We start from the raw sequence: 14,832 nt of genomic DNA on the forward strand, positions 1-14,832 counted from the left end.
TCATTGGAAAAGACTCTGATGCTGGGAGGGATTGGGGGCAGGAGGAGAAGGGGACGACAGAGGATGAGATGGCTGGATGGCATCACTGACTCGATGGATTCGAGTTTGAGTGAACTCCGGGAGTTGGTGACGGACAGGTAGGCCTGGCGTGCTGCAATTCATGGGGTTACAAAGAATCGGACATGACTGAGTGACTGAACTGAACTGAACTGAACTGGGAGATCTTAGTTCCCCAACCAGGGATCGAACCTGGGCCCCTTACATTGGGAGCTTGGAATCTTAGCCAGTGGACCACCAGGGACAATTCTTAATATACAAAGCTTGTAAAGTTTTCTACATGCACCTTCGTGATCACTTATAAGCACTGAGTTTAATATATCTAAGAAGCTAAATTCATTAGCTTGGGAACTGATTTATGCTGCTTCCAGTGTAGAAAGTATTGTTGCCCACCACTGAGTGTGTGGCCAGCCTTTGGGGCCTCTCGGAGGGGACAGAAGCAACACTCAGTCTTAATGCACCTACACTGAACTCTGGCAAAAGCGGGAGATGAGGTGGTAACTCACTGTGTGCTCACAGAAGTTACACACAGGTAGCTGGGCTCCCTCTCCCTGGTTCTGTCCTGGGCTCAACCTGTCCTCTACCTTCAACCAGTGGCAGTAACACCTGACACAGGTGAAGTTTTCCTTCTACCTGTTAAAGGTGATAATATCTCATGGTGATAGGGATGGGAATGGAGGATCCTTCAAGTGGGCAGCAGCTTCAGGATGGAGTAAAAGTGCTAGAACCTTCTGGAGAAGTGGATCTGAGGCCTTTTTCATACTTCCTGGAGATCTTTCCAAGCACTTGGGACTTAAACAGTCCTCTTCCTACAAATGCTTGCTTTCTTGCTCTTTATTTCTCACATGTGGAGTGGGAAAACTTGAGCTGAGTTTCCACTCTGCTACCATGGCATGCAATGTGACCTTGAGCAAGACTTTTATCTTCTCTGGACCACAGTTTCTCTCATGCTGCAGGGCTCACTGTGTGTATACAAGGGCCATTCCCAGCTACACAAATAGCTCCTGTGAACTGAGCAGCATAATCAGATGTCATCATCACAGCACATACTCAGAGTCAGCTCGGTCATAGTTCCCACTTCATGGATGAGCAAACAGGCTGGAAGAGGTAAGTTGTTCAAGTGCATATAGCAAGTAACTAACAGAGCCTGGGGTTGACTTCAAGGCATGCACTATTAATGATTTTTCTGAATCTTGAGTTTCACAGACTCTCCTTACATGGGGCCTGGGAGGCATTCATTCCACAAATTGAGGACCAGCCATGGGTCAGCCCCTTGCCCCTGCAACATCTCCACCCCAAACCTCAGGTAAGTCCTGTTGTTTCTGCAGTTTAGAGGAGAGGGAACTGAGGCTTGGAATGAAGGAGCTGATTGAGATCACTCAGTGAGCTACTGGCAAGCTGGGGCCAGCTCTTTCTGGCCCCAGAGGCCCTAATTTAAACTCTGTACAAACTGAATCAAGAATAGGAAGCACCATGGAAGGTTTTCATGAGGAGGTGCCACATGTTTGCACTAGGAAGATCCTCTCGGAATCCTTCCCACCCCTGTCTTTCAGGGCTCTCTCCTGCCCTCTGACCCTTAGCACTGTGATCCACTGATGGCTTCCTGTCCTCAATGACTCAACAATTCAATCAAAATCTATCAGTATCCATGACTGGGCATTGGGAGGGAATAGGGAGGCAACAGTCCTGTTTCAGTTGGTCACCATGCATTGGAGAAGAGGGTGAAGAGAGAGGAATTAGGGAGGGGGGACAGGATAATAGATAGGCCTGGAGTCATCCAAGGTCAAGAGCACAGGTAGAAGGCACGTGGGGGGTGAGGGACAGGAAGAGAATTTGGCCAGGCATAGGGTCCACAGAGGGAGGTGGCCCATTCCTCATCTTGGGGCTGGTGGTCCTCCTCCTGCCCCCTACCTGGCCCCACCACCCTATCTTACACCCCTGCCCCCAGGCAGTAGGCAGGAACTGAGGACCTGGGGGGTGGTTCTGATTCCAGCTTCTGCCTGCCTCCACCCACAGCTAAGTGGTTCTCAGGGCTGGTCAGAGGGTGGGCCATCTTAAGGGGTGCCCATCAGCCCCATTTCTTCACCTCAATGAAACCAGTCCAAGGAAAAGCAATGAGACCACTGAGCAAATGGAGCCTCAAGGCCAGACCCTGACTCTCGTTGACACCATGTTTCTGGGACACTCCCCTACAGAAGTCCTGGAACCCCTACTTTTGGTATAAGTACCCAGAAACATCCTGGTTCCCTCCAGCACCTTTCTGGACCTCTCTTTTAGGGTCCAGGTGAACTAAAGAAGCAGAAAGCCCACCTTCTCCTCATGAGAAGGGTCTGGGGCCCAGCCCGCTCCCCACCATTGCCTTAGACTCTGAGCGGGCCTAGGTCTCTCACTCCACTGTCCGCCGGGTGTGGCAGTCTCCTTTAAGAGCACACTGGGGAGAGGGAGCTGCAGGAATCCTTCCAGATTCTCAAGGAATCTGACCAGTTCCTTCTGCCTGATAGTATTGTTGCCCTGGGCAGGCGGGGCCGCGGGCTTAAAAAACCGGAACCCACCTGGGCTGGACGCAGCCCTAGAAGCCTCCTCAAACCAGCTCTCTGCACCCAGCCAGCTCTCGGGTGAGCTCAGGAGAAGCCTCTCAGGTGAGCAGGTTTCTGCTAGGACTTCAGGACTCCTAGGCAGAGGGGTGGAGGTGGAGCGGTGGTCTGGGGTACCAGTCTGAGGAAGGGTATGGTACCTGCCAAAGTATTCCCAGTAACAGATGTGTTTGGGGGTTTGGAGGACTGGAAGCTGCCTGCCCTGTGAGCACCATCATGCGGAAGGTGGACTGGGGGCTGGAGGAAACAGGAAGCAGTCTTTGGCTAAAGAATAATGGGGAGTTGCGCCCCTCATGATCCAGGAGTTCCAGGGTGATAGAAGGGGCAGGGAGAAACAGAGGCCAATGGAGGGCCCGGTTTACAAATTGCTCAAAGCCAAAAGACCCCCATGTTCTGAAGGAGCAGCTTAATAGTTCTGACTTCCTACTGCAAAAGGATCCATGTACTTGTGTATTTACTTACTGTAACATGTTTCAGTACTTATTATGTGCTTGGCACTATTCTTAGGCTCAACATATAGTAACTCATTCAATTCAAACACAACCTTAGGAGGTTGTTCTTATTATCCTCATTTTTATGGGGCACTGAAGCACAGACAGGTTAAGTAACCTAGCTGACTCACACAGCTATTAAGTGCTGAGAGAGGAATTCTCCGGCTAGCTGGGCCCAACATGTAATAACTGGGGTTGCAATTTGGAACACTGACAATCCCTATGCCTGCCTGAGGCTAATAATAGGCAGAAAGCTGGGAGCGTCTTATCTCAAGGACACAGCCACCCTAGGGACTAATAAATGAAGACAGAAATAGTTCCCACCCTAAGGAGAAAGAATGGGCCATGTCCCAGCCACCAGGCACTTTTCTGCTAACAGCAGTCTGTACTCTGAGAGTGGAATTCGAGGCTACCTGGAGCATGGTCCTTGGCCGGGGCTGGAGTGGGAGGCATTTGCCTGCACCCAGCATCTGCCCCCAACTCTTCCACTTACCCTGTCCCACTGCTCACTCAGAGGAGTTCTGGGCTTGCCCTGTGTGTGCGCACTCAGTCGTGTCTGACTCTTTGCGACCACATGGACTGTAGCTTCCCAGGTTCCTCAGTCCATGGGATTTCCCAGGCAAGAATACTGGAGTGGATTGCCATTTCCTTCTCCAGGAGATCTTCCCAACCAAGGGATCAAATCCACATCTTCTGCATTGGCAGGAGGGTTCTTTACCACTGCACTCCCTGGGAAGTCTGGGCATGCCCTAGCTGGAGGCTGTCTTGGACTTCAGCCTGGTAGTGCCCCAGGCCCAGATCTTTGAAAACAATACCTCAAGTCCTTTGAGCTGGGGGTCAGGAAGGCAGGCACCAAAGCCTGATTTAGAGCAGTAGCCCTCCTCCTGAAGGTGTGTCAGGCATCTGATTACCAGATTTTAACAGAACCTCATATGGCGCTTACTATTGGGTTGGCCAGAAAGTTTGTTCGAGTTTTTCCATCAGCTGATACAGAAAAACCTGAACAAATTTCTTGGGCAACCCAATATGTGCAGGCATCGCTGTAAGTATTAGAGGTACTACTATTATTAACTCTAGAAAGGACACAGAAATTAGTAACTTTCTCATGTTTACCCCACAAGCAGCCCTGAGATTTGTGCCACTGGCCTCTGTGGGTGTGGAGCTGGTCGGGACTGTCTGACCCCAGCCTGCCCTCTTCTCCTGCAGACCGGTCCTGCGTGCCGCTGTGTCATGGAGGGAGTGACCCGGGCCCTTCTCCTCCTGTTGGCCGGTGAGTCCTCCCAGAGGCGACCCTGCTGCCACCTACCAAGGCTGTGAAAACCAGGACAGCATCTCATAAAGAGCGCCTGATGTTAAATAAATGGGTTTTCATTTAGACTGCTAACTTAAAGATAAACATAAAGGAAGTGTTGAGTTGGCCAAAAGGTTTGTTTGGATTTTCCGTAGATCTTATAACCCGAACGAACTTTTTGGCCAACCTGATTACAGTGAGGTAGATGTTCCCAACATTATCCTGAATCATGGAATTTTGGGAAACTGTAATCACCTGTTAGCAAGAAGAGACCAGTGTTCCCAGCTTCTTTAGGAGGCAGACCATTAGCCAGGATCTGGGTAGGAAGCTTTTCAGGAGAGGGTGAAGATACCAACACACCATCCCATTTTGAATATAAGAAAGAATAACAAGAAGCCTGAGAAATAGCAGGACGGGCTGGAATGGGGGAGCGGGGCACAAAGGCCAGAAAATAGACAAAATCCTAGGTCTGTTTGGGTTGAAAAGGTATGAGGAGGGGAACCAGTGACCTCAGGGTCCCCCTCCACCCCCCACTCTGGTGCCCCAAGCAGGGCTGGTTGATCTTTTGCCTCTGGGCTGATGTCCTGCCTGCTGATTCATTTTGAGACCAGTATCATGAATTAACACACAGTCCCTCTGCTTCTCTCACCCAGGACTGCCTGTCTTGGAAGCCAATGACGTGATTGGTGAGTGAGGCCCTAAACTGCTCTGCTGGCCCTGCCCCCAAGTTTTCTCTCTAAGACCCCACATCTTGCCTCCTGGTTCCGGCTGTTAATTTTTTTTTCCTTTCCTGCAGATAAAGACAGTCCCTTCTACTATGGTAAGAGCTGATGTCCCTTGCCCCTGACCCCTACCCTTGCCTATGCTAGACCCCTTTGCTAGAGTTGGTAAGGGGTGATGTGGAGCCCAGTGTAGACAGACGGGGGCTTGAGGGAGTGGGCAAGGAGGGGCAGAATGAGGATGAGACTGGGAATTAAAGAATCAGCATGGTGGATCAAAAGAACGACAGGCCAACATGTAACGTCGTCTTTGGGAGAACTTCCCTCCAGCAAGGAGGTAAGGGGCCTGCAGAATGTTTAGGAAGACTCCTGGGAAAGTGGCTGGAGGCAGCTGGCTGATCTCCTTTCTTCCATTCACTCTCTCTTCTCTTGCCTTCCCCAGGACCAGCTCCTTGCTGCCCTACAACCCCTGCAAGGAGGTGTCCTCTCCTTCTGCCTGCCACTGTCCCCCACACACCCTCATCTTCCCTGGGTCTCAGCTCAAATGTCACCTTTCAGCAAAGCCTTCCTTGATCATTCTTCAAAGCCTCTTCTTTTTCTGTGCATTTCTGCTTGATTTTTCTTCCTAGTACTTGTTCCCACCAGATATAACATGATGTATTTATGAGTTTGTCCTGCTTGTTGCCTGGAATGTAAGTGCGTCTGTATAAGTCTGTATAAGCAGGTGCGCATAACTATCTGTTGAATGAGTGGGGTGGAGTCAGGCTGATGCTAGCCCACTCTCCATTCCTTTAGACTGGGAAGGCCTGCAGCTGGGCGGGATGATCTGTGCGGGCCTCATGTGCATCGCTGGACTCTTGTTTGCCCTGAGTGAGCAGTGGGACTAGCAGGGTCGGGTGGAGGCGGGGAGCGGATGGGAGGAGGGTGGCCCAGGCTTTCCGGGCTCTTTGCACTGGCTGTGTCTTCCTTCACAGGTGGCAAATGCAAATGCAAGAACAAGCAGAAGCACGGGTGAGACTCCTATTGTGTGTCCTTTGAGCTGAGCAGAGCAATTTGGGCATAATGTCCTACAATTTGGAAAAGGAGGACAGAGTCCTGGCTGTCCCTGGGTTTGCAGTAGAATTTGTTATTCACAGATAATCAACCCTGAGGGGGCCTCTGTCAGAGAAACCTCTGACCCTTTGTACTGTTTAAATTGGTACCAGGAATCTTGGTGGGGGAAAAGGACAGAAAGTTCGAGGATGCTAATCTGGTATGTTCCTTTCGCAGCTCCTTACCTGAGAAAGCTGTACCACTCCTCACTCCAGGTGAGATGGACTTGAGAGCCTTCCTGGCACTCAGGCAGTAGAGCCGTATAATTTGAGGATTAATACATGTTGTGCTGTGTGTAAGGCAGGACTGTCCTGAACCAGTCAGCCTTGGGGATGCCTGAGGCTGAGGATGTGTATATGGAGTTTGTGAGGACCTGACCCCACATTCTCTCCACAGGCTCTGCCAGTACCTGCTGAGCACAGGATTGGTTTCATGACCCTCCCTGCACTGGCTCCCATGCTGTCCCCTTCCCCTTGGGGGCCTTACCCCTCAGGATGGCTTTTCTCTCTGTTGGTGGGCCCTGAGGCTCTCTTCTGATCAAAAGGCTGTCCAGAGATTATTTCTAAATTAAATTTATCTCCCCCTCTGATGGACTTATGACCTTCTGTGGGTCTGGTTGGGGATGGGTAGTTTGGGACGAGACGATAAAGTCTTGCTCAGGAAAGTCCAGGCTCCTCAGCCGGGGTGGGGCGGGGGATGTCCCATGGATGGCTGATGCACCTTGTGGCCGCATGTTTGTCCTGAAGCCCATTCCCAGCACCCCCCTCCCTTTGAGGGCCTCCTGATAATTGATAATTGATCTCCTGCCTCATCCATGCACCACACAAGACACCTCAACATTATATCAAAGAACATTACAATTTCCACACCTTTCCTGAAGACCTTGAAGTCCCTGTGACCCAGATCCCCATGACTTCCTGTAACCCAGAATGATCCTCAGTGGTTTGCCCTCTGCTAAGACCCCAGCTCACCCAGTGAGTGTTCACACAATCCAGGAAATGCAGTTCTTCCTTCACAGACTCAGCCCAGTAAAACTATTGTAACCCTTAGAGCAATCCATGGACCCTTCCTCTTACTCCGGGTAATGTCCTGTGAGACCCTACTATGAGCAACATCCCAAGAAGCCCTGCAGAGTGCATTTCAGAACCCAAAACCATACATGCCACTCTGGGTCTCAGGATGTCCTAAGTCCACTCCTGGAATACCTCATTGAGAGGCCCCAGCATGCATGGCATAGGTCTGTGGAAATGGCTCTTCCACTTGGCAGCCTGTTCGTCTGGAGCCTCACCCCTCTTGCCGACCTCCATACCCTAAGGTGGAAGGAGCTGAGGCCTACCCTGCCCAGCCCCTGCTCCTGGCAGAGACCCTGGGGTGGAGACAGGTCAGGGCAGCAGTGGTCTGCCCTGTCCCTGCCAGGCAGTGGCTCACAACCTGGGTCTGAATCTGGGCTGACGGGGCAGCCACCTGCCTTAATGTTGCTTCAAGCCACCTCTACTGGCAGCGTGGAGCATATGCTATTGTGTCTGAAGTGGACTGTAGCCCGCCAGGCTCCTCTGTCCAAGGGATTTTTCGGGCAAGAATATCTGGAGTGGGTTACCATTTCCTCCTCCTGGGGATCTTGCCAACCCAGTGATCCAACCCAAGTCTCTTGTGGCTTTTGCTTTGGCAGGCACTGAACCACCTGGGAAGCCCCACCTCTACTGGTGTCCTGCTCCAAACCTTCCATCCATTTCCAGGGTGTTGGTACCAGATCCTCTGGAAAGTATACTGTGTCCAAGACCTGTGGGCTGGGGTTAGGAGGCCAGCACAAGAGATTCTAGAGGCTGAGGAGCCTGCCTTCTGGTCTTCAGTCCTCCCAGGTCGTGAGGTCTAAAAATGAGGGTCATAGATCTGTTTAGGGCCCTTGATCAGGATATATAAGCAGGGTGAGAGGATGGTTCGAAGGCTGGCCCAGAGCTACAGCCATTACTCCAAGAACCTGAGTGGAACTCGGAATACCTGGCTGAAATTGGAGCCATTCACTGTCCAAGGTGAGTAGGGGAGCCCTAGCAGGGTGCTATGGGCGTGGACGGCTATGCCATTAGGAGTCGGATAGATATCATGAAAAAAGTAAAATGAGTGTGCTGCAGCGGCGCGAGTGCCTGGTTAGCGATGGGTGATATGGTCAAGTCATGAAGTGACATAATATCTGAGATGAATCCTCAAAGGTCAAAGTGGAGAGGGGCCAGTCGCGCAAACATCTTTCCTGGTAGAAGGAACTTTGGCCTTTTGCTTTTTTGAGGGCCAGAGGAAAGTCACCGTGACTGGTACATAGGCGAGAACCCCCGCCAAATCCTGAGTAGGAATTATAAGAGACCGGCAGCTGCGCAGGGAGCTGAGACCAGGAAGAAGGCAGGGAACAGGCGCGCCCAGGGGAGGGCGAAGCCCTGACGCAACACGAAGCATCATCTGCCCAAAGGCGGTTTCCGGCCCCGCCTTTCCGTCTTGGGGAGGGGGCTGCTCCCTGAACACCGGAGGCTGCTGATGTGAATAACTGCATTGGAGAGTAAAATTAGCTCCGCCTAAAAAAAAAAAAAAAAAGCAAGTCTGTGGCCTCACACGGGGCTAGAGTGGCAGACGCGGACGCAGTATTGTCAGAACGCCCTCTTCTGGGTGACCGGCAACCGTTCTCTGAGAAAATTAGGTCTCTACCATCGCAAAGGGTGAGGTGTTCTTCTGTCTGAAATTCAGTCATTATGAAGGAAAGCCCATCGCTGCCAGGGGAACCTGAGTCACTCTGGCAAGAGATTCAACCTCGATTGCCACCGGGGCGCCCAGCTCCGGAAGAGGCGTTTCTGGACGCAGTGTTCCCTACCATCTTAACGTTTTGATTCCCCAGCTCCGATTCGCGGTGGAGACCAGTTACACAGTTTTAATCTGCTTTCACCCCGCCAAACAGCCTAATTTCACCTAAACAAACTCCAGTTTTTCTCACGCCCCATAATCCACTGAAAGGCACTATATCCCCATACACCCTTGCTGTGCAGCTCCCTCATGGCCTAGTCAGTGAACCTGGCTTTGACCAATTACAGGGTCCCACCTGGTGGTTTAGGTTGATTCTACCTGTCCAAGGCACAGGGTTCATGGAGAACATCTGGGAGCCTGGGTTGATAGTGGGTGGGAAAAGTCACTGACTGCGATGAGAAGGTTGGGGGAGAGGGCCATGCAGGACAGAGTTGATGTTAGCCTGGTGTGGCTGGCGCCTGGTGCTGATTCCCAAGAGAAGCTAGCTCTCCTTTTTCCCTCCCAGTAGGAAGGAGGGAGTAGCAAGTGGCGAAGGTCAGTCAGTCATAGGACGGGAGGAGTCTCTGCCCAGGCTTCACTGTGTGGAATTACTCGCTGTGCCTTAGAGACCTCTCCCTCAAGCCCCTTCCACACACCCCCCCCCCAACCCCACCCACCGACCGAGGCAACAGGGGGTTGGGGATTGGGAGGAGGCTGGGTTTATGTCACCATTCCTGCCTTTTGTCATCTCCTAGATGAGGGCTGCCCAGGAAAGAACCAGAGAAAGCGAAGGGTCATTTCCACTTAACTGAACACTTGGGTCGTTATGGGCACCGTTATAAACACTTCCTAACAACCTATGTGATGGGGATTTCATATTACGCCCTCTGTTCTTAAGAGGACACCAAGGTTCTCACAGGTCATCTTACTCACTGAGCCGTTTCTGAAGGACTAGGTTACACTGCCTTTATGGTATTCACTATCTGAAAGAGAATCCAGGTTCTGTACCTGCCGGGGGACTATATATATTATACATATACACACACACTTTATTTAAACAATCTGATTTTCTGATTGCAAGCATTTTTCATGATTATCCAGAAAAGTGAATAGTACAGAGATACCTCAGAAGAGAAACCAATTTCTTACTCAGCACTCAGAAATAATAAAGGGTATGTTTTGATATATAATGACAGTATTCTCTAATTCTCTGGAGCTCCAGGTTGTTGCATGAACCAGTAGGTCATTACTTTGTATTGCTGAGTAGTCCCAGGCAGTCCTCTTAAAATAAGGGAGGGCCTACTAACTTAAAGAGAATTAATACGGTTTATTCTAAGACTAGTCATTTGAAAACATTGGTATTTCTGCTCCACAGAAGGTAGCAGTCTTTTACCCTCAATTTCTGTGTTAGTCCTTCAGTTGTGTCTGAATCTGCGACTCCATGGACTGTAGCCCAAAAGGCTCCTCTGCCCATGGAATTTTCCAGGTAAGAATACTGGAGCGGGTTGCTATTCCGTTCTCTAGGGGATCTTCCCAATCCAGGGATTGAACCTGTGTCTCTTCCATTGCAGGAAGATTCTTTACCATCTGAGCTACATGTAAATACTATAAAGCTCAGGGTAAGAAGTGAGGGCTAACAGCTAACATGAGGGAGCATGATCCCGTTATCTTGGTTGGCCAATGGTTAGATCCTCTGCCAGATCCTATAAAGGGGTTTATCACTCAAGTCTCAACCCAGCCATCAAAGGAGTATTATCTTACAAAAAACCCCTTCAGCTGAAGCTGAAGCTCCAATACTTTGGCCACCTGATGCAAAGAACTGAGTCACTGGAAAAGACTCTGATGCTGGGAAAGATTGAAGGCAGGAGATGGGAATGACAGAGGATGAGATAGTTAGATGGCATCACCGATGCGACAGACATGAGTTTGAGGAAAATTTGGACACGGAGACAGGGAAGAACAAAGAGGCCAAGGAACACCAAGAACTGCCAGCAGTCGCCTAGGCTGGAAGAGGCAAGGATTCTTCCTCAGAGTGAGAAGGGCTTTGCCAACGCCTTAATTCCTACTTCTCACCACCAAAACTGTGAAAAAATTAATTTTTCTACATTATGTAAAAAAGTTACATGGCAACTTTACAACTCACAGTAACTGATGTTTAACAGCCAATTAGACTTAGCTGAAGAGAATGACTGGAAGATAGATAAAAGGAATAAAGACATATAAGGAAAGTATTAAATAAAATCCAATTTACCAGTGATTAAAAAATAAATACTAAACCTGAAGTAACTGCAAATTCTAATAGTATCCAACAACAACAAAAATCAATCTTTTAATAGAGAAATATTATTGAAAGCTTTCTCTGAAATTGGGAGTAAGATGCCCCCTGATCCCAACTTTGTTCATCACCATGTTTTCTAATGATAAAAAATGAACGTACCTAAGTAAGCAACAAGGCTAAGAAAAGAAAAAAAGTACCTAAGGATTAGAAAGAAATTATTCAAACTGCCATTATTTGTAAATGGCAGGACTTTGTACATAGAAAATTCAAAGAATCAGGACCTCTGTAATGATCCAGTGGCAAAGACTCTGCACTAACAATGCAAGGGCCTGGGCTGGATCCCTGGTCAGAGAACTAGATCCCACATGCTGCAACTAAGACCCTTCACAACCAAATAAAGAAAAGAAGAAAATCCAAAGAATATACATTTAAATCAGCATAAGTGATTTTAGCAAGATCACAAAAGTCAACTATTTCTAGTCCCAGGAACAAAACTTTCAGCAAAAGAAAAAGGCACCATTTAAAATATAAAATACCTAGAAATGTCTAACAAAATATGTCCAAGAATTTTTACACAGTCTAAAAACCATTAAAAAAGCCTCAGGATTAGATGCATATGCCAACACTCAGCAAGAGAGGGATCTTAGTGCAGGGTGAGCACAGTAGCTCCAGTAGTTTTTTGAATGGTAAACGGCTCCCTGCTACAGAGGAAGTGTTCATTCCCATCACGCAGGTGGCTGAGCAGTCACCATGTAGTGAGACATCAGAGATAGCACACAAAACCATCTAGAACAGTGATTCCTGGATGGTGAAGCCTGCTCTGTCCTTTGCAGCAGGGCAAAGGCTGTCCCTGCAGCCTGCTAGTCACCTGGTAGTTGGGTAGCAGCATTGTTTTCAAGTCAAGTAGGATTTCTTCAAAATCCAAAAGGTCCTGCCAAAAACTATGCTTCTTGGTGAGGCAGTGTCTTTACTTTTCCATTGGAGGAAATGTCCATTTTGCCCAAGGCCTGAAGTCAGCAAATACTTCCTATAAAGGCTGAGTAAAATCTGCTAGGCTTTGTGGGCCACATGGTCTGATGAAACTACTCATCTCTTGGCAGAGGTAACATAAGAGCAGCCTATACAAAATAAATGAATGCAGATGGCTGTGTACCAGTAAAACAACTATTTACAAAACAGGTCCAGATTTGGGTCATGGGCCCTAGTTTGCCAGTTGCTGCCCAGGACTATTATACTAGACCCTAAAAACGTCCTTGACACAGCAGAGCCCTGAACTCTTCCACTCGCTAGCACACAGGTGTCTTTCTAAGGCATCCCAAGTACTCACTGCTTCCTCCTTGCCAAGACCAATGAGCATATCATCAATACAGTGGATGTGGCAAGGTGATCGTCTCCAGAGGGCAGGAGTTACCAGCCAGAAGACGACAGACAAGAATGTCCAGGTTACAAGGTCATTAGAAAAAAATCTTTTGCTTGATGCTAACTCAGAATGTATTCACTAGGGTCAGGGGCTTCCCAAGTTCCAGAGGCTTTACCTTTCCAGCAAACATCACATTAAGCACTGAGCTGCAACTGGGGCAACCGTGTGGTTAAGTTCCTGGTTGTTTGCTAATGTATGGTTCAGTTCTGTGTTTGCTTTCATCTGCCAGAATCCATCTGCTTTCTGGGGACCAGACATGCAAATAAAAAGGGCTAGGCTTAACCCCTTCAAGCCTTGGAGTATGGCTCTAACCCCACACGTTGCAGACATCACAGAATCTCTGTTCACTGTCTTGGATGGGGAGTGCTTTCTGAGAGGTTCCTCTTGGCCTTACCTACCACCAAGACTTATAAGGACCCAAGCGTTGTTTCCAGGTGGGGGAAAACCTATTAGTTGCCAAAGATACCCCTTCCTACTCACTCATGGAGATAACCTGAGGTGTCTTCACCTGTTTAATCCAGTGACATGAACTTGGGCCTGTGAATCCATATCACCTGGCCTTCTTATGCTCCCACTATAAGAGAAGTTGGCATTTTGGATGCCTGGGATCAGTATTAACTCAGACTATCAATGCAACATCATGTTAAGAGATTTAATCTTTACTACACACACATTGTCGCAATGCTGCCAGGCCCTTCCCCCACTTCATTTGATGGTCTCTGGGCCTGAGACCTGGCTCTGTTCTGAAAATAGAAGACTCTGATTTTTCAATCTGCTTTTTGCTCACATAATCAAAGAGAAGCAAATGCTGGGAGCAAAAGCTGACAGACACCTCAGAACTGCACCTGCAGGACCCTGACACATAGGTGTTAGCCTCACCACAGATATAGCAGGGTCCAGGCTCCTTAACTGCCTTTCAGGCTTTGCTGCCCATTCATACAATTGCTTCCACTTTCTCTCCTCTTCTGGAATTGCATATCCATCCTTCTCAACACTCAGGATCTCTCCCTCCTATAGGTCAGTCTTATAAGTCAGTCAGAATTGAATTCTGTATTAAAAGGGCTCCAGAAGTGCTTACAACTTACACACTCAGTCCTAATACTTGTGTAGTTTCCTTCACGAGGTTGTGTAATAAAAATATGAAGGCCAAGGCCCATTTGAAGTTTTCACAATTTTTGACAAAACTAGAAAACAAGTGCAGTATTTTGTACTGCAGGTCTATTAGGAATAGATTTTGAGACATAACTTGGGTCCCCTGCCATCAAACTGATTCATCAAAATGGAAACCATTTTCAGGGCAGGCTGGATTTGGCTTACCAGCATTTTACCTCATTCCTGGCGCAGACTTTGATACACAAATTTCCTTTGTATCAACCACACACCTCAGGTGAGGTGACCAAGTCTAGGAAGAGGCAGGTAACCACTGCAGCTGCAGTGGGATTTAGTCATCCAGCACATTCCTGATTTCCTACCCCAGGTTCTTAGAGCCCACTCCATGTGCTGTGCTTATTAAGTCAGTTGTGTCTCTTTGTGACCCCATGGCCTGGAGCCCACCAGACTCCGTCCATGGGAATTCTTCAGGTGAGTTGCCATGCCCTCCTCTATGGGGCCTTCCCAACCCAGAGATCAAACCCAGGTCTTCCACATTGCAGGTGGATTCTTTACCATCTGAGCCACCAGGGAAGCCCACTCCTTCCATATTTGAACTTTTAAATTTGCCAAGATCTACAGGGAATAAATATACTCCCTGAAACTTCACTGCTCTAATTAAATCTTAGCCTTTTCATTGCATCCTAGCTCTGGCATTCCTGGGTGATGCTGCCACTGTATCTTTGCCATCTGAGTCAGCAGACCACTGGTGGGAAGAATGACAGGGTGGGGCCATGAAGTCCAACACAGGAAAGACCCAAGACTCCCTCTCGTCGACCTACAGACTTATTAGATCTGGGCTACACTGATTGGACTCTAAAGTGGGAAAATGAACACCCACGAAGTGAAATTCTCTCATGTTAAAGTCTTGATAGTGTTTAATGTGATTGTAATGCTGTTCCCACTGCTAGATCAACAATTTTCTACCAACAATTTGGATGTAGGTCGTTCAAACTTCAGAATATGCATATCCTGCAA

The 14,832-nt window shown here is 48.7% G+C and overlaps 1 protein-coding gene across 1 annotated transcript; it reads left to right on the plus strand.

The window, feature by feature from the left end:
* Nucleotides 1–270: 270 nt before the first annotated feature.
* FXYD4 (FXYD domain containing ion transport regulator 4) lies at nucleotides 271–6,837 on the plus strand. Its single transcript, XM_027530899.1, has 9 exons — nucleotides 271–1,164; nucleotides 1,264–1,363; nucleotides 4,349–4,412; nucleotides 5,087–5,119; nucleotides 5,230–5,253; nucleotides 5,948–6,022; nucleotides 6,127–6,163; nucleotides 6,422–6,459; nucleotides 6,641–6,837. The coding sequence occupies exons 1-9, from the start codon at nucleotides 1,139–1,141 to the stop codon at nucleotides 6,658–6,660; spliced, it is 417 nt and encodes a 138-aa protein (XP_027386700.1). The 5' UTR covers nucleotides 271–1,138; the 3' UTR covers nucleotides 6,661–6,837.
* The last annotated feature ends 7,995 nt before the right edge of the window (nucleotides 6,838–14,832 follow it).

Source organism: Bos indicus x Bos taurus, chromosome 28, assembly GCF_003369695.1.
Source record: "Bos indicus x Bos taurus breed Angus x Brahman F1 hybrid chromosome 28, Bos_hybrid_MaternalHap_v2.0, whole genome shotgun sequence".
Classification (NCBI taxonomy): Eukaryota; Metazoa; Chordata; class Mammalia; order Artiodactyla; family Bovidae; genus Bos; species Bos indicus x Bos taurus.

Bases quoted from the DNA above. Each gene is read 5' to 3' on its own strand.
- FXYD4 (XM_027530899.1), top strand. From the start codon at position 1,139: ATGGATGAGCAAACAGGCTGGAAGAG. The intron at 4,413-5,086 runs GTGAGTCCTCCC...TCTCTCACCCAG, and splicing joins CCTTCTCCTCCTGTTGGCCG to GACTGCCTGTCTTGGAAGCC. The intron at 5,254-5,947 runs GTAAGAGCTGAT...CCATTCCTTTAG, and splicing joins AGACAGTCCCTTCTACTATG to ACTGGGAAGGCCTGCAGCTG.